At 34.0% G+C, this 20,570-nt stretch overlaps 1 protein-coding gene across 2 annotated transcripts in view; it reads left to right on the top strand.

Annotated features, from left to right (window-relative positions):
• LOC120591866 (charged multivesicular body protein 1b-2) overlaps positions 1 to 11,740 on the top strand; it is a 35,085-nt gene extending 23,345 nt beyond the window's left edge. Inside the window, exons 2-8 of one of the 2 annotated variants that reach the window (XM_039849592.1) lie at positions 646 to 743; positions 2,674 to 2,820; positions 3,207 to 3,275; positions 3,355 to 3,462; positions 6,833 to 6,876; positions 9,315 to 9,413; positions 9,786 to 11,740. In XM_039849592.1, coding sequence (XP_039705526.1) covers positions 646 to 743; positions 2,674 to 2,820; positions 3,207 to 3,275; positions 3,355 to 3,462; positions 6,833 to 6,876; positions 9,315 to 9,413; positions 9,786 to 9,897 — 677 coding nt within the window. In that variant the 3' untranslated portion in view covers positions 9,898 to 11,740. The remainder of the gene's footprint in view (positions 1 to 645; positions 744 to 2,673; positions 2,821 to 3,206; positions 3,276 to 3,354; positions 3,463 to 6,832; positions 6,877 to 9,314; positions 9,414 to 9,785) is intronic. The other variant, XM_039849593.1, reaches the window with a different exon arrangement.
• The last annotated feature ends 8,830 nt before the right edge of the window (positions 11,741 to 20,570 follow it).

The raw sequence follows: 20,570 nt of genomic DNA, 5'->3' as shown, positions 1-20,570 counted from the left end.
TTAACATCACAATATTATTAACTAAACTACAAATCTTACTTGGATTTCACCAGTTTTTCCACTAATATCCTTTTTCTGTTCTAGGTTCTAGTGCAATATCCCACATTTCATTTAGTCAGCCTGTCACCTTAGTTTTCACCATTCTGTACTAGTTCATCCGTCTTTCTTTTCGTGAACTTGACACTTGAAGAATACACTGGCCGGTTATATCATAGGGTGTCTCTCTGTTCAGGATTGTTTGATGTTTTCTCTTGAGTAGATTGAGGTTATGATTTTTGGCAACAACACCATAGAGATGATGCTATCCCCCTCTCAGTTCATCATTTTAGAAGGTAAATGATGTTGAAATGTCTTAACTACTGGTGATGTTATCCTAGGTAAAGTTGTGTTCGCCAGGCTTCTCTACTATAAAGTTACTATTTTTCCTTCATAATTAATAAATATCTTTCTTGCTGTTAATTTAATGAAGTTTTAAAAATAGAAAACAAATGTGGAAGAGATAAAAATCGTTCTGTTTCTTCAAATAGTTTGGGAATAGTTAAATAGCATAATTTTATCTGATAAGTTTTATAAATTTAACTTCTTGTTTGCATATAGTTAGGTTGGGAAATGACTTATTTGAATAGCCTTAACATATATTTACAGAACACCTATTTAACTTGAAGTTTGCAGCAAAAGAACTTAATAGGAATGCCAAGAAATGTGATAAAGAAGAAAAGGCTGAAAAGGCCAAGATTAAAAAGGTAAGCCATTTTTAATATTTTTACCTTTTTTAAGATTCATGAGATGAAGACAGTTAATCATGGAAGAATATTTGTTTTAGGTTTTTTTTTTTACATCACTGAAGAAATATTGCTGGCTTTAGCATTCTAAAACAAATATCTATTTAAATAAATAATTTATTATATGACACAGTTAATAATGACTCTTTTATATTCATTACTATTTATGTGTTCAAGTATGGCTCACATAGAGTATAACTATTCTGTTACCTGCGTCTGAAAACTATCCTTTGGTTTGTAGCCAGCACTATTACTGAGAAGTATAAAGCCTACATTAAGGATAATATTTAACGTTTTGGCTCATAATAATTTCTCTAAAGTTTTATATCTAAACAGTGCATAACATTAATGTATATCGTGGTTTGTGTATTTGTTAGGAAGATTCACAGGATTCAACATAGAGTTGTACTTATGGCTGTGATGTATTACACTAAAAGCATACAAAGCAAAATAAATTTAAAAAAAGCATATATAAAAAGGGAAATCCTGCCATTTGTAATAGTGAGGATAGTCCTTGAGGTCATTATGCTAAGTGAAATAAGTCAGATAGAGAAAGGCAAATACCATATGATCTCACTTACGTGGAATCTTAAAAAAAAAAACAAAAAACATAAGAACAGATTAGTGGTTGTCCAGGTGTGGGGAAGTGAAATGGATGAAGGTGGTCAAAAGGTACAAACTTCTGGTTATAAAATGAATAAGTCCTGGGGATGTAATATACATCCTGGTGACTATTGTTAATACCATATTGTATATTTGAAAGTTGCTAAGAGAGTAGATCTTAAAAGTGCTCATCACAAGAAAAAAAAGTGGTAACTGTTGTGTGGCTGTCGATGATAACTAGGAGAAAAATCTTGGGAAGTGTGTGAGGTTGCATGTCCTAGTATATTTATCACATTGCTGTTTATATTATTGAAGAATTGGAAACAAACTAAATACCCAGCAGTCAGGGATCTTAATCCACGTTCTCAAATTTCAGTCACTTCTGTACCTTCTTGGTTTTGCTGTTTTGGGGCACCATCTGAACTATTTAATATTTTCCTTTAAATTGACTTTTCACTTTAACCTTGGCCAAAGCTATTACAGCAAGAAAAGCATGGATCTGTTAATTACATCTATTTCAAATATTCATTTAAATAAGTGCATAATTAAAATGAAGATACTTATGTCTGTAACATCCAATATCATTTTATATGCTATCAGTAGTGTTCCACACACACAGGAAAACCCTGATTGATGGCACATTCTTACTACACAGCCTTTAGAAATGATGATGTAGTTATATATTTAACTGAAAAGATTTTTTTTAAATATTAGGTAAGAGAGAAAACAGTATGCTTTACACATTTACTTTTGTGGTTAATTTATACTGTCATAAATAGGTTTATGTACTTGGAATACTGCACACTAAAACATTAACAGTGGTAGTGGCTTAGCGATATGATTATGGGAAATGTTTTAAACCTTATAATTTCTTAAAATATTAATGAACATATATTTTTAAATCATAATTTAAAAATCAAAGAACTATAAATTATTTTATTTCCTTAAAAACTAATTGTAAAAGCTCATATTATTATTTTTTTAATTTTTTTTCAATTTTTATTATGGCGACATTGGTTAGCAAAAGCCAGTAAGTTTCAGCTGTACAATTTAACAGTAAGGTGCGCGCGTGCGCACGCGCACACACACATACACACACACACATCTGTGTGTGTGTGTGTATGTGTGTATATATATGTATTGCATTGTGTTCTTATATATTATTAAAACATTAATTTGGGGTTGATTTCCTCTTTTTAAAATATTTGTACTTTTGCTCCCTTTTTTGTCAATATTTACTTTTGCTTTTTGTCTTCATCACTATTTACTTTTGCTCTGTTTAAAACAGGCCATTCAGAAAGGCAATACAGAAGTTGCAAGAATACATGCTGAAAATGCAATTCGCCAGAAGAACCAAGCAATTAATTTCTTGAGAATGAGTGCTAGGGTTGATGCTGTGGCAGCCAGAGTTCAAACTGCAGTAACGATGGGCAAGGTAAGGCTTAACATTTATAAATAGTAGGAACTCTTGATTTAAGTTTAATGAGAGTATTAGGAGTTGTCAGAAATTTAAATTCATTGCACAGTGCTGTAAGGTTCTGGTAAAGGCCTTTATGGACAAGAGAGACATAGTCAAAATGCTTAGTGAGGAAAATGATTTTGGCAGTGGCTTTTAAACTAAGGTCTGTTAATTTTCTTGCCATGAAGAGTCAAAGATAAAAGATGGTCAGTGCCTATTCAAGAAATACATACTGTATTTTCACTCTCGAGGAGAGAATAGACACATTTCATAAATTGCTCTGTAAGAAATATATTTAAGAGACTATGTACATTTTGAGATTACTTACAGAATACTCAATCTTTTTTTTATACTTCCAATAGGTAACCAAGTCCATGGCAGGTGTAGTTAAGTCTATGGATGCTACATTGAGGAGTATGAACCTTGAAAAGGTAAAACAAAAAATTATTTGATCTTCGGATGGCATCTTTTCAGTGCAAGTTTTTCTTATGACCTTATTTCTTTTTACAGATTTCTGCCCTGATGGACAAATTTGAACACCAATTTGAAACACTGGATGTTCAAACACAACAAATGGAAGACACAATGAGTAGCACTACAACCTTAACAACACCCCAAGTAAGAATGGTTTCTTTATTTAGAATAACTTGTTAAAATTCCTGACTTCAAAATATAATGGTTTTGTGAATCATTTCTAGAATGTGAAGTAATCATGGCATGTCCCCAGAATGCAAGTAAGAAGTTATGCTCTTCCCCTGGATTCCTGAGAACGTATTGGAGATGACATTCCCTATCTTGTTTTGAAGCGCTAAGAATTATACTAGGTCACATGTCTTAAGAGTGTTTGGAACTTGATTCTACCTTGCTGTTGATGGTCCTTATTGATGAAGGCATTGCACTAGAGGCTCAGTGAGGCCAGTGGGTATTTGGTATTATCTTGAGCCTCAGCTAATTCATCTTATTGCAAATATTTTTCTGCTTCCTCCCTACTCCTTAGGTGTTATTTATGCACAAGTTATGGGTGAGCAAATAGTAAATCACAAGGTCAATTATTTTTCAGAAAACTAGGATGTTTTACTAAATCTACAACTTATAGATGTGCTACAGAGAAAATTAAAATATGAAACTAGTTTGCATTTGACATGAGCCAAAAACAGTTTTGTGAAATTTAAATCTTCAGATAGAAAATTTCTTTATCACTCTTCTCTTTGATCCCAGTACCTATCACATGGTTAATCAAATGAGCAAAGACCTTGTTACCACTACTTTGGATGCTAATATGGAAAAAATATAATTTACAAAATGTGTTGGGAAGAAATCAACAACCATTCATCAGTATTTTACTGCAGATAACTCTTTTCACAAATAGATAAATAAGAGAACAAGCTTATATTCACGTTTTATAGTTAATAAGAAAGAATTTACATTTATGTCTTATAGTGAGCATATATTTAGCAATTACCTTTCTACCTTCTCCAGAGCCTTGATCCCCAAAATGTGGCTTAAGAATTAAGTACATCTGTATCATCTGGAAGTTCATTAGGAATGCAGAAATTTAGACCCCATCCACAGACAAACAGAATCAGACTTATTTTAATAAGATTCCCAGGTGATTTTTATGCATTGAGTTTGAGAAGCAGTATTCTAGAGTTTCTGATTCTTATTCACGCACTTTAAGTGATTCCTCAGGTGATTTTATCAGTCAAGTTCAGGAAACACGAGTGAATTGGAAAAATGACTAAAGTTAGGACACTTGGATTTCTTATCCCTACTCTACCACTAATTATCTTTGGGACCTTAAGATATTTACTGCCCTGGGCCTCATTGTCCTTAGCTGCAAAATGTAGGAGTTGAATCTGATGTCTAAATGCCTTTTATCTCTGAAAAATCTTGAGAGTCATTCACTCGACATTTGGTATATGCCTTCTCCTTTTTCAGGTATTGTGCTATGTGCTGGAGGCATTCAAATATATACAAAACATTCTTCATAAAAACTGTTGAAACTTAAAACATCTGGAGAGAGGTCTGGTTGAACACACTTAGTAGCCCACATTCTTATACCCTGCTAATGAGTAGTTAAAATTTAAATTGGCATATATACTTGGAAAATCAATTTGGTAATATCTACAATCTGTTCTTAACATAGCAGCCAGAATGATCCTGTTATACAAGTCAGATCATGTCACTCTTCTGCTCAGAACCCTCCAGTGGCTCCACATCTTCCTCAAAATAAAAGCCAGATTCTTTCCAAAGGCCTTGTAATGCCCTATGGAATCTGCCTCTCTCTGCTTCTCTGTCCTTACCTCCTATTACTGTTCAGCACTCCATTCTGACACTTGGCCTCATTTTTTCTCAAACACACCAAGTACATTTCTGCTTCAAAACTCCTCTTGCAGTTTCCTTTGCTTGAATGTTCTTCTTTCCATCTAGCAGATATCCTCATTGCCTACTCCCCACCTCCTTCAGTTCTTTGTCCAGATGTCATTTTCTCAATGAGGTCTTCTTGACCATCCAACTTTAAAAGTACATCAATAACACACCCATCATTCCCTATATTCCCTATATCCCTGCTTTAGTTTTCTCCATAGTACTTATCACCATCTAATATACCATATAATTTTTTAAAAATTTGATTTGCCCTCCCTACTTTTTACATGCACACACTAGAATGTAAGCTTAATGAAGGCAGAGATTTTTATCATTTTTGTTCATTGATGCATTCCTAGCACTTAAAACAATATCCAGTATGAAGTATGTCCTCAATATTTGTTGAATAAATCAGAGTATGTGAAAATGGATGTAACTTATAATCTAGTGCTTCTACTTCCAAATCTATACACAAAGAAACCCCTATGTGTGTACAAAGATACTTATACACAGAATGGTCATTGAACCATTGTCTATAATTGGGAGAAGTTAGGGAAAAATGTCTGAATGTCTAGAAATTCATGGATAAATAAAATTGAGTGTATTTCTATAGTATTATACAGGAACAAATGTGAATGAACTAAATCTCTAGCTCTCAATATCATTACATCTTACAAGGTTGAATAAGAAAAGCAAGTTGCAGAATAGTATACATAGTATAATACTATTTAAGTAAGTTTTAAAAACAAATAATGCTATTTTAGCTATAAAATAAACACAACACAAATGTAAATACACAAAAGCAATCTATTATTTTCTGAACTTTTTCTGCATTTTGGAAATGTTTTTAAAATGAATTAAAGAGCACAAGAGAAACTAAAGCCCAACATCAAGGTTAGTGAGTTACTTAAAACCATAAACCTTGTTCATGGTAGAGCTGGGACTACATCTTAGAACTCCCACTTGTATGTCCAAACTATTTTTAACCACTAAGTTAAAAATGAGTTTTTTAAGTTATTCAGACTCTATTTCCTGAGAACTCCTGTACTGTAGTAAATATCTCAATATACTTATATTTTATTTATCTCTAGATATTTTTAGAGTAATCCTTAATATCAAATTTGTATCAACTAGCAGAAAGAACAACTATTAATCTAAAATTTAAATTTATTACACTTTAAATACAAGTAAAGTGGGTTAGAAAAGAGCTTTATATATTGGTTGGAGAGCTGTATTACCCAGGTTCAAATTATATGTGAATATCGCTGCTAATATTTTTCACATAATTCCATAATTTAAAGTTTAAAAAGGCTTTATCATTTAACATTATTCAGAAATCTCTTCTGAAATAATTCAACTCTCTCTAGTGGTAAACAGTATATTTTTTTACATCATATTTCTTTTTTAAATTAAATTTATCAAGGTAACATTGGTTAATAAAATTATATAGGTTTCAAGTGTACAATTCAATAATACTTTATCTGTATATTGCATTGTGTATTTGCCACCCAAAGTCAAATATTTTAAGTTTTCTGTTCCCTTTTTTAAAGCAAAATCGGAAAGAGAAACCACCCAAAAAGAAATTATCGTTAAAATACAAATTTTCATATTCTTATTCTAGAGCCAAGTGGATATGCTGCTTCAAGAAATGGCCGATGAGGCTGGGTAAGAAGTTACTCAGGTGTTTTAGATAATCTTGATTTAATATCTGGAGGTCCTAAAATTATGTAATGTGGATAAAAATATTTGTCTTTACCACCAGTGGTCAGAGTTAGGTTTTTCACCCTGGAATTTAGCGTTGGAAGGGACTTTGAAATAGTCATCCAGCTCTTTACCATGCTTATAAAAATGTGACTTGGTTCAGATCATTCTAGAATTTACTTAAAAATCTCTGGAGATAACATTCATTTAGTGTGTGATAAGAAATGGAGGAAGGTAATCGAGAGAGGCAGGAGTGTTTAAACATTTCTCAATACCTTCCATGTTCAATATATATCAAATGTTCAGATTCTTTTTTATAAAAAGGATCATCCGAAAGAATTCTACATGATCAGGTCATTAAGTCTTAAGCCCAATTCGAGTCCTGCAAACTGAGTGATATATGCAAAATGTCCAAGGGGTTTAAAAGAAGGCAGCGTTGCATCGTTGCAGCTGGTAATATATTTTTTAAAAAAGTAAGTAGATGGCACCCTTCAAGGTACTACTATTAGAAACAGGGTATCTGTTAATGGGCTGTTTATTTCAGGCCCTCACATTTGAGGGGGATAACTTGACCATGATAATATTTGTGCTACGGAAGTCATGTTATATCAGTATTCACTAGTATATTATTTAGTTTAAGAGACCATTGTAGGTAAAGAATAAAAATACAGGTTTTTTCAAAGATAAACATTAAAACTGGGTGATACTAAAATTTTATACTTTTTTTTATCAAAGGTAGAGTAATAGATTGAAATAGCTTTCATGTACTTTATTATTTTCTCGTGGAAAGAGATTTGAAGACACCTGGAAAATAGAGTTGATGAATATTATTTCAGTGTCCTGATTAGAATGAACAGCTAAATTTATCAGCTGTTTAGGTCACTAATGTGTCATTAGTGAATAAAATCCAGATTAATAAATTTTTTAATAAATATTTGAGAACAGGACTGGTGGTTAGGTTGTGTACTGTTTGGCTTTGTTAGTATCCTGACATAGCCCACATACTAATAGAGAAGATAGTAAGAAAGGTGATTTTTATTAAGTATTATGAAAGAGACCAAGGCATTGCATGTCAGAAGACCCCATCTTGGTAATATGAGGCCAAAGACTTGTTTCTGTTACTATGAAAGACTAAATAAGAAGATTAGACTTGAAAATATAGCAAAGGAGGTCTTGTAATATGAACATTGCCACGTTTTAACCTTGCTGACCCTCGGTGGAAATCAAGTTCAGTAGACAACTTTGTAATAAGATTTAGCATAGGATTTCTCTGCCTCAACACTACTGACATTTTGGGCTAGCTAATTTTGGGGGCTGTCTTATGCATTGTTGGATGTTTAGCAGCATCCCTGGCCTCTACCCACAAGACACCAGTAGCACCCCTATCCAGTCATGACAGTCAAAAACGCATCCAGACACTGCCAAATGTTCCTGGGGCCGTGGAGGAGTTGGGGGCCAAACTCTAGAGAGGTTAGTTATGTCAATAAAGGGTGGTGACTGGAGCAGTAGAAACAGGTAGAATCACAGATGTCGAAATACCGATGCCTGTTCTTGAAGACGTTTAAGTATCTGAATTCTGTTTGAGTTTGTAATTCCCTCAAAATTTTAGGATAGCATATCTTTACTTTTAAAATAACAATCTGTCTGTAGACTCTCCTATTGACTGTTAAAGTTACTGTATTCCCTGTAGTGTTTCAAACTGAAGTTGGCATGCACTGGTCTAGAGACAGGCAGAAAGGCCACTTTATATTCTAGAGGAGTAGTTATAATGGAAATAAAAATCAGAGGATTTAGAGGCAAGACAAACTTGGGTTTAAATCTTATCCATCACTAGGGTGATCTTGGGCAAGTATACTTTTCTAAACCTCAGTTGTATAAGTGGGTATAAGTAATTGTTCTTAACTAAGGGTAGCTCAGGAGCTAGACACACTGAATTCGAAGTTAGCTCGAATGTTAGATATGGATCTTGAGGCTGCATTCATCTAGCCTGTTATCTTTATTTGGCATATTAATTTTACTTTACAGTAGGAGTCATATAGTAACCTCCAGTAAATTGAAAACATCAGATGACTTTTATTTTGGTCTTTTGTTCAGACAACCAGATCATTTTCCTGTCTTTTACTAGTTTTTCTGTCGTAACCTTATCACATACGTGGGTCACCATTAGGGCTCAAATAAATGCTTTAAAAGTAGTAAATTCATTTTTCCTAAGGTGGACATTCAAAAGATGTTTAAGCGCTATTTACATTTATAAAATTTAACCAGTTTCGTTATTTAAATTAAGAAAAAATGCTAGGTGGAATATTCAAATTTGCAATAAGGCTATTTTATTGCTTATAATTACATAAGGAAGAAAATGCCTATATTGATATACATTTATGCTAATTATTTTTAAATTGTAGCCTCGATCTCAATATGGAGCTACCACAGGGTCAGACAGGATCTGTTGGCATAAGTGTTGCTTCCATGGAACAGGTAGAAGTTGGATTTTATCTTGATTGGTATGAATTTGATGTATGAATTAAATATATTATATATATATATGTATATGTATATATAAATAAGTATATTTATAATTTTTTCTTTTATAGAGTTATTACTATAATATGACATCATAAATTAGCAAAATGTGGTTAGCCTTTAACTACTCAATGATGGACATTTTCTGTTTGCATGCACATTTCATTTAGAGGTTGAATTTGCTCCCCTTCATAGCTTCTGCTCTATTAAGTTCTCCATTTATTCTGAAATGTTTAAAACACTGAATTCTTAATTTTGATTTTTGTGTGAATTTTTGAGACAAGGGTTTATTTAAAATATTAGTGATTTATATTTGTCACAGCCTTGTGACTTTTAAAATTTGCTTTCTCCAGGATGAACTATCACAGAGACTTGCTCATCTACGTGATCAAGTGTAATTTAAAGAACTGGTGGTTTCGTTTACTTCACCCGCTTCTGAAATATTTTGTGTGTGTACATAGATAGTTGCACTCCAGTTACACTAAGAACACCATGTATTCTATTACAGAGTCCTTAAACATTATTTATATATGCTTTCTTTTGCCATGTTGTACTTTCCGATACTTTAAGAAATTCCAGAGAGTTTCCATATTGACAGGTTTTACAGTTTTGTATGTTATGTTGAAAAGTGTGAGGAACATTTTTTTTTGTCGATGTCTTAACTCGTTGTATATGAAACATCTTCCTCAAAATTTACATCAAAATCTAGCCCGAAGTACTACAGAAATAAAGTACTTTATAGAGAATAAAGTATAGAATAAAGGTTTTAGTTTCTTTTTAATGTAAAGTAGTTTTAAATCTCTGTCTGCATTCACATGTGAAGCCTAAAAATTAAAGCAGGGAAAACATGTTTACTTAACATGTTTACATAGCCAGAAACACCTCATTTGGTGTCATATAGTAGACAATGTTGTTTTTTGTTTTATGTTTTGTTTTTGCTGTTCAAGCAGAAATGCAGGTAACTTTTAATCTGTGTTCATCAGCTTTTAAATTTAGATTATTATTGGAATTTTTACCTAGTAATCTAATGACTATTTAAATTCCTTATATTTAAAATAGTTGTTCATTAATAATTTTCCTGTGTAACTAGAAGAAATCTACATTAAAGAAATTAAGGTTTACTCATTTAAAATTTTTTTCTTTGCTATATATCACTGTTAAGATTAAGAGAAATTTAACCTTTTATACTTTCAAATGAAACTGAAACACATTTTTAATAATTCTCCTATTTTTACTCTACCCTTGTTACACTGTATTTTAAAAATTTAACTTATACGGACTTAATATCATTTACATTTTCCATAGGAATGTTGATTGCTTTGCTATTTGAGAATCTTGGCCTACGTTTTTAAACCAACCAACAAAAATTAACAAAACAAAATTGAACCAACCCAAATTACAACTACCGTAAGCCATGGTCAAATGTGTTCGTCCTTGTACCTTAAACAAAAACTCTTTAATAACTGGAAGAAATGAAGTAGAAATAAATGTTCAAATAAAATGTTTTTTCTAGCAATGCAAATAACTTCCAGTCCAGTGGAAGTTAGGCGTACAATATAGGGGGAGGGGGCACAGAAAAGTCCTAAGGTCATAAAGAAGATTAGACTCTGCAAGCCCAGGATTCTTGGGGAAAAGCATTTGATGGCCAACTGTACTACTTTCCATCTCTCTAGAAATATTCTCTGTTTTATCCAAATAAAATGAACTAATTAACACGTGCCTGTAATTTTCTGATATAACAGCCTGAAATGCAGAAAGCGACCAAATTATATTTTAGCAAGTATACTACTAATCTAGGTTAAGTAAGGTGATTTTTTTTTATTTCTTACTGCATGATTGCTCCATAAAGTAATTTTAGTATTTCATTAAGTTCTATTGAAGAGAAGATCTGTTTACAAATTTTTCTGTTGCTAAGGCATTCAAAGTGCAATTATGGAGACTTTTTTTTTGCTAAATATTCCCCATTCATATGTGTTTCCTACTGGAAATGAGAGCATGTATAAATGATTATTTTCACTGGTTAATGAAATGAGAAATTACTCTTTTGCTAAGTTTAGGTTAAACCTATTTAACTTTTTTGGTACTTGACTGTATGGTATAAATAAATATGGTAATCTTCCATTTTGTTTATACTTGATGCTTTGTCCTTTCTACTTAAAGGGTAAATTTGTTTATATTGGAACATCTTGGGGAGCCATAGAAAAGATTATTACACACTAAAATATCTATGAAATAATTTTTTTCTTTTCCATTGGTGGAAATTGTAGCTTTTGTTCCTTTGAATTCAATAAAAATATTTAAATTGTGAGTACGGCTTACTTAAATCTAGAAATATAAACGATTCTGATCTCAACATAACTGCTCATAGTTTTGTTTAACAGCCATTTCAGATTTGACTTTTAAAATATTGTTCTTTGATAGACATCAAGTTTTACTTTTTTTACTATCTTATAAATGTAATTTTTTTTTCAGTTTGTTCTTAGACCAAGAGCCCCACAACCTGTACCTTGTTAGTATAAATCACATTTCTAGTTTGATAAGTGATTTGATAATTGAAAAGTAACACATGCCAGACTATACTATCTTGAAAAGTAGACATCATAGTGCCTTTTCATTTACTTTCAATTTTAGTTACTTATCAATCTAATTTTCTCCTGAATCTAATATTTTTCTAAGTATGTGACTATATCACTTGATAGAATATATAAGGTCAAATACTCAAAGAGTTGTTAAGAAGTATTTCTGAGAAAAATTATACCCTTACTCCTATGCTTCAATGTCTAAAATCTTCTGTCTTCTGGTGAACCATCTTAAGTAAACATTATGGGCTGGGTTATTTTATCTGGTTAATTTATTTCCAATCATTGCTACAGAGAGGAAACAGGCACAGGAGATAGAACAGATAAATTCTGATAAGAGGTAAGTTTGCATTATAGTTTAGAAAGTTATGGGAACTGAACCTCTAGACAGACTATGTGAAGAGAATCTAAGGGTACTAGTTATCTATAAATAAAATAAAATAAAATAAAATAATTGATAGAATGCCAAAGTCAAACAGCCTAATTTTCTATCGATTTTCTGAGGTTATTAGATAACAGCTCCAAGATAAAGTCTTAAATTGGCTCTTGTGTAGACTGTAGTGGGGAAAAGCCCTGGATCCAATCTACAGTGATTGATATGGGTTTCTGGCCTAGCTCCTATACTGACTTCTAACTTGGATATTTCTCTTAGCCCATACTGGCCTTAGAGTTCCTTTCTACAAATCTTTCACATTACAGTAGGTGCTCATTTAAAGGTATCAATAGGTTCTGCCACTTTAAGTGAAATGACATATAATAAAACCATTTTACCATAGGCTAGTTGATATAAAAATGAGTTACATTTCTATGGCATCTCATCAAAATTATGCTGAAACGATGTTGAACAAAACATTATTCAAGGACCTGTTGTGTATTAGTTGTGCAAATTAAAGTGAGTTGCTGTAGTACAGTTCATTCCCCCAAAAGAATTCCAAATGTTGTATTAAGATGTAATGAATCCTAGAATCTTTTGTCTCAGGAGACCTAGAGAATATCTAGTTCACCCCACCACCCATTTTACAGAAAAGGAGATCAAAGAAATTTAGATTCACCACACTTGTTTAGCATCTGCTACGTGTTAGGAATGGTTCTGGGTACTTTGATATATTGTGGTTTATTTAATCCTCAACAAAATCCTGTGAGCAGGTGGATTGTTGTTATCCCAGTTTTTCGAGAATAGGAAATGGGCTGGTTATCTAAGTAAATTGCCAAAATTTGTACAGCTACTATAAAGTAGAGCTAGGATTTTATTACAAATGTGTCTTCAAATCCAGTGCTCAAGGCACTGTATCACACCTGGATTCTAACTGGAATTACAAGACTTGTTTTATTATACCTCATCCACATTTTATCCCCAGTCTATAATTTTGTGATTTCCTTGCTGAGACACATGGTGAAAGTTACTAAAATTCTTGACTAGGGGTAGTTCATCCCCCAGAAAACAGATGTTAGCAGAGTGTTTCTAGGCACAGATTGGTTCTTTTTTCCTCAGTCCAAGTTATCAAAATGGAATTAATTTGTTAAAAGGTAAGCTGTATTCATACTCAAGCTTTACATTTTCCACACTGAAAAATGATTCCAAGAAAAAAGGTATATTAGTAAAAATCATTAGACCGAAATTGTAAAAATAATATATCCAGCCAACTGATATTTTTGAAATAGACTGTAGTAGCAAGTGCAAAGTTCTTGAATGTTCCTTGCTACAATTAAATGATTAATGTGCCTGTGGTACTTAATAAGTAGCTTATATATTAACCACTAACTCATGTTTTGTCTGCCAGATAGTTAAAGGCCTTCCAGCCTTCAGTTAGAAAAGTTCAAATAAAATGTTAAAGGAAAATGTATGCCTAATAAAATAAATTACTTGTTTTTCTGTTTTATGTTCATTCTCAATTTACTAATGAAAAGGGGAAAAGTCTTCATTAAATGTCTTTTGGTCATTAAACCAAAGTTGGGTCCCGTGTTCCAAATGAAGGGTCATACAATGAGCTCCATTTCTTGGAAATCTTACTTAAACTTGATCATGCCAGAACTTCACATGTTTACCTTTTGTTTTATGAAAATGACATAAAATCATTAGGAGAAAAAATATTAAAAATTTTGAAAAACAGAAGTGACATCAGAAATATGATGGAGAGATGTCCCCAGATCTCTCCCCTTGAAATAACAATAAGCTGGACATCTAAAACTCAACAAAAAACACCCAAATTGCACACCAACACATCTGAGTGTGGGATCTGCACATAAGAGCTACCACAGGTCAGAACCCTGGGAGTTGGGCAGTGGACTAGGAGAAACAAGCTGCCTCTCACAGCCAGAGCTCCCTGCAGGAGGAGGGGAGAAGAGGTGAAGGGTTCCCTGAACAGCCCTGGCTGGGAAAGCTGTGAGCTCCATGCAGCTGCCTGCAGTGCCCTGGCATCAGAGCAGAAAGCAGAGAAGTGGGCACAGCAGAGAAGCAGTTAATTATTACCAGTCATGGTTGTAAAAGGAGAGGCTGAGCAACAGCCGCCATCCTCCAACCTAAAGGGCACCTCCCTGCCATACCTCCAAGACCGAACACCTTGGAGCCCCAGAGGAATCTGAGCAAACACTACCGAAACTGTCACACTGACAGGGACTAAGACTGTGTAGTGATTATGATTGAATATAAGAAAAAAAAGCATTATTAAGACTATAAAGCAGGGATCCAGATAAGGAGGAAGGTGGACTAGGTAAAAACATTCCTATACTCTAATAATGAATTGTCAAACAAATAAGTGGAAAAATAATTTGTATTGCAATTGTAGCAAAAAGAATAAAATACCTAGGAGTAAATATAACAAAACGTGAAGAACCTATATGATGAAAAGTATAAGAACCTATTAAAAGTAATCGAAGAAGATACAAAGAAATGAAAAGATATTACGTGTTCTTGGATTGGAAGAATCAACATAGTTAAAATGACCATATTACCTAAAGCATTATACAGATTAAATGCAATCCCCATCAAAATCCCATCGGCATTTTTTAAAGAAATAGAACAAAAAAAGCATCAGATTTGTATAGAAGTGCAAAAGACCCCGAATTGCCAAAGCCATCCTGAGAAAAAAGAATGAGGCTGGAGGCCTGAAGTCTGCCTGACTTCAAATTATAATACAAAGCGACAGTAATCAAATCGACATGGTATTGGCAGCAAAAGAGACACACAGACCAGTGGAACAGAATCCAGATTCCAAAATAAACCCATGTTTATATGGGCAAATAATTTTCAACAACGAAGTCAAAAACATACAGTGGCAAAGGAAAGCCTCTTCAATAAATGGTGCTGGGAAAACTGGAAAGCCACCTGCAATAGATTGAAACTAGACTATTGTCTATAACCACACACCAAAATTAACTCAAAATGGATTAAGGACCTAAATATAAGACCTGAAACAATAAAATGCATAGAAGAAAACATAGGAATTAAACTCAAGGACCTTGGACTTAAAGAGGATTTTATGAATTTGACCTCAAAGGCAAGGGAAGTAAAAGCAAAAATAAATGAATGGGACTACATTCATTTATAAACTACTAAAAAGTTTCTGCTCAGTAAAAGATACGTCAACAAAGTAAAGAGACAGCCATCCGAATGGGAAAATATATTTGCAAGCAATGCCTCTGGTAAGGGCCTAATATCCAAAATATACAAAGAACTCATAGAACTCAATAACAACAACAACAACAAAAAACAATACAATTCAAAAATGGGCAGAGGACCTGAACAGATACTTCTTCCAGGAAGACATACAAATGGCCAACAAACATATGAAAAGATGCTCATCATCGCTAGTATTAGGAAATATAAATCGAAATCACAATGAGATACCATCTCACACCTGTTAGAATAGCTGTTATCAACAGGACAAGTAATAACAAATGTTGGAGAGGATGCAGAGAAAAAGGAACCCTCATACATTGCTGGTGGGACCGCAAATTGGTACAGCCACTATGGAAAACGGTATGAAGTTTCCTCAAAAAACTAAGACTTGATCTACCGTATGATCCAGCAATCCCTCTACTGGATATTTACCCTAAAGTCTTGAAAACTCATATCCAAAAAGATATTTGCACACCAATGTTCATAGCAGCCTTATTCACAGTGGCCAGGACGTGGAAGCAACTGAAGTGTCCTACGATAGATGATTGGACAAACAAGCTGTGGTACATATATACAATGGAATATTACTCATCCATAAGAAGAGATGAAATACTACCATTTGCAACCACATGGGTGGTCCTTGAGATAATCATGCTAAGCAAAATAAGCCAGACAGAAAAGTTTAAAACCACATGATATCACTTATATGTGGGATATAAACCTAAAAGCAACAAACGAACAGGACAAACAGAGACTCATGGATGTTGACAATGACTAGTGGTTACCAGAGGGTGGGGGGAGGGGGAAGATGGAGGTAGATGGGGTAAAAGGGGTCAAATATGTGGTGACAGAATTCTAACTATGGGCGGTGAAAACAATGCAATATATATATGCATTACAGTTAAATTGTACACCTGAAAGTCACTGGATTTCATTATCCAATGTCACCAAATAATAAAAAATAATAATAATTTAGAAAAAAATGTCAATACTATCAAAAGCCAGCTATAGATTCAGTGCAATCCTTATCAAGGTTCCAATGGCATTTCTTTAAGAAGTTGAGAAAGACCAATCTTACAATTTATATGGAGTCTCAAAAGATCTCAAATGGCCAAAGAAATCCTGAGAAAGAACACAGCAGGAGGCACCACAGCTCCTGATTCCAATCTATGCTGTAAGGCTATATTCGTCAAAACAGTATGGTACTGACATAAAAACAAATAGACCAATGGAACAGTATCGAGACCCCAGAAATAAACCCAAGCTTACACAGCTAACTAATATTTGACACAAGAGCCATGAATATTCAATGGAGAAAAGACAGTCTTTTCCATAAATGGTGCTGGGATAAATTGTATAGTCACATGTAAAAGAATTAAATTGGACCCATATTTTACACCAGTCACAAAAATTAACTAAAAATGGATTAAAGACTTAAATATAAGACTTGAAACTATGAAACTCATGGAAGACAACAGGAATAAAGCTCTTTGATATGGGTCTTGGTAATGGTGTTTAGATTTAGACGCCTAAGTCACGAGCAATAAAATTGAAAATAACCAGGACTGCATCAACCTAAAAAGCCTCTGCACAGCAATAGAAGCCATCAACAAGTGAAAAGAAAACCTACAGAATGGGAAAAAATTGCAAATCATATGTCTAATAGGGGGTTAATATCCAAAAATATATAAAGAACTCATACAATTCAATAGCAAAAAAAGAAAAAGAAAACAGCAACCCAATTAAAAATGGGCAAAGGACGTCAACAGACATTTTTCCAAAGAAGCTATATGATAGGCCAACAGGTACATGAAAAGATGCTCAACATCGTTAGTCATTAAGGAAATGCAACTTAAAACCATAATGAGGTATCACCTCATGCCTGTTAGAATGGCCATCATCAAAAAGAGAAAAATGCTGGTTTGGATGTGAAGAAAAGGGAACCCTTGTGCACTGTTGATGAGGTTGTAAAATAGTGCAGCCAGTATGGAAAACAGTATGGAGGGTCCTCAAAAAGTTAAAAATAGAAATAGCATATAATTTAGCAATTCCACTTCTGGGACTATATCCATAAGAAACAAAAAACACTAATTCAAAATGTATCTGCATCCCATGCTCATAGCACCATTTTTTAATAATAGCCAAGGCATGGAAACATCCTAAGTGTCCATCGATGGATGAATGAATAAAAGTGTGTGTGTGTGTGTGTGTGTGTGTGTGTGCGTGCGCGTGCACGCATGTGTGTTAAACATATATATAAATTGAATGTTAGTCAGCCATAAAAATAAAACAATGAAATCCTACCATCTGTGACAACATTGATGGACCTTGAAGGCATTATGCTAAGTGAAATAAGTGAGAGAAAAACAAATATTGTATAATATCACTTATATGTGGAATTGAAAAATCATAGAAAAAGAGATTAGACTTGTGGTTACCAGAGGCAGAGGGTCAGAGGAAGGGGGAATTGGAGGAAGGTGGTCAAATGGTACAAGCCTCCTGTTATGGGATAAATAAGTGCTAGGAATGTAATGTACAACATGATGGCTATAGCTAACTAACACTGCTATATGATATACAGGAAAGTTGTTGAGAGCAAATCCTAAGAGTTCTCATTACAGGAATTGTCTGTCTTTTTTTCTTTTTTTTTTCTTTTTTTTAATTGTATCTCTATGATATGATGAATGATAAGTGAACCAAATGGTATAATCATTTCACAATATATGTAAGTCAAACCATCATGCTGTATGCCTTAAACTTATACTATGATGTATGTCAATTGTTTCTCAATAAACCTGGAGAAAAATGAAAGGTGCAATGGAGGATGTTTTTACAGGTAATGGGAAGAAAAGAAAGATTCCCAATTACTAAAAGCTATAGAGATTTGTCAACTCAGTATGCTTTTTTGAGATTCTCCAGGTGGAATTGCCTGTTTATGAAAAAAAGAGAATTGAATCCAAGGCCAAATTCATTATTCCCATTAGCGTTGCATCTCTTGTAAGCCTCATAGAGAACAGGCATTACTTAGCCGGGCTGAGAATAATGACACCATCTCACTGATAACAGTCTTGAAATTATCTTCCTTTTAACTGACCAGGAAGGCCTGGACCTATGGAAAAACCTTCCTATTGCTATAAATCTCCAAATAGAACCATATCTGAGCCACCCCAATTCTTATGAGGCTGGGTGTGAAGGTAGTGTGAAAGAGGCTCAAAAAGGTAACACTCATTGAAGTAGTAACTTATCACATTAAATAACTATTTATTTATCATTTACTAGGCACAAAGCCCAAACTTGTTTTCACTATACTGCCCAGATGAGTGTTCGATGTTTTTGAGAAATGAAGGCAATAACATATATGAAGTACCATGTATATAGCTATGCACTATTTTATCTGTCTGTTACTTCCAATTTTGATTTTGATCCTCCCAAAATCTCATGAGATGAATATAATTTACAGATAAGAAAGCTGAAGCTCTCAGGTTGTTAGCTGTCCAAAGTAATGATAACAATAGTTAACATTTTTTAAACACTTGCTATATGCCAAACACTATTCTGAATACTCTGCATGTATTAACTCCTTTAATCCTCACAACTTCTGTTTTACAGATGAAGAAATTAGTGACTGGCAGGGCTAAAATTCACACTAAAACATTTAAGTTCTTTCCATTTTCAGTGAACCCAGATAAGCTCAGATCGCATCTGCTAAAAAGGATTATTATAAATATATGTAGAGAAATACAGAGGTCAGGACACCATTTGACCATACAACTAGGCCTCATAGATAACTGGAATCTACCTATTCAGGATACAACAGTAGCTCTAGAAGTCTGACAAGAGGTAGGAATTATGAATACCTCTAATAAAAGTTCCTCTCAGGACCTGATATCTGTTTCCCCTACCTCTAATATAACAGTATTGTGCTGATGTAATGATCACCATTATCAATTTACTCTACCTGTTTCTACTGCTCCAGTCAGCACCCTTTATTGCCATAACCAGTCTTTTTCTATTTTCTCCCTCCCTCACCACCAAATCCGAGAGAGGATCTGATGGGCTAAGCCAGTCATCATCTCACTAAGTCCCCTACTGGGTGAAATTCTTATGCTAGACTATCTCATAGCCAATTGAAAAATCCATTATATATGCTCCCAGGGTGGGATGGTCAGTTAAGGATAAGGAAACTCTTAGAAGGGTACAATGAGCATGGGAAACACCTTTAATGTCATGTCCTGTATGTTGACTCTTAAGCATATATATGGTTATTTTCTGAGTATAGCAGGCTGTTAGGTACTTTGGGGTTGAACACAGTTTCAGTGTTTTAACCCTTCTTCACTTGAACAGTCTCTGCTTATTTAATTCAGTACTGGGAGGTAGAGGTGGAGGACTGCAGATAACCAGGGCAAATAGAGCGAGTCTCTCCCATAAGTTAGCTGCTTCTTTTCCCCAATAAGATGATTCAAAGAGAAATGATCCTAGATCATTTCAAGTCCTTGGGATATTTGCTATTGATTGAGCAAGCATTTCATATTTAATGCCTGGAGCTGTGAGCCAATATGGACTAGCATTTAACTGTCCTGGAGTGCCTTTAGAACATGTAAATCTTCCACTGAAAGCAGCTCAGTGGGATGGGGCAGCACTAGGCTATTTAGGGTTCTCCAGGTGGCTTTCAGAGTACAAACCCCTACAAAAGGTCACTATTTTTTTCTCTGGCCCTCAGGCTACCCCTTCTGGACAGGAGAGGAGGCTCTCACCTAAGGATAAGGAGGCTGTCACCTACGACTGCAGTGGCAGCCAGCATTACCTTAGGCTTCTTTTCTCCCTATGAATGCCCAGAAAGCCATGCTATCTATGACTGTCTGGGCCTCCTACTCCCTCACAGAACAGATGGGGACATTGAGACTCAGAGAAGGACATGCATGGTAAGTATGCTGTATCCA

The sequence above is a fragment of the Pteropus medius genome, unplaced genomic scaffold, assembly GCF_902729225.1.
Source record: "Pteropus medius unplaced genomic scaffold, Ma_sr-lr_union100, whole genome shotgun sequence".
In the NCBI taxonomy this organism is placed as follows: Eukaryota; Metazoa; Chordata; class Mammalia; order Chiroptera; family Pteropodidae; genus Pteropus; species Pteropus medius.
Note: the sequence above shows the minus strand (reverse complement) of the source record. Positions and strands in the feature narration are given on the sequence as shown.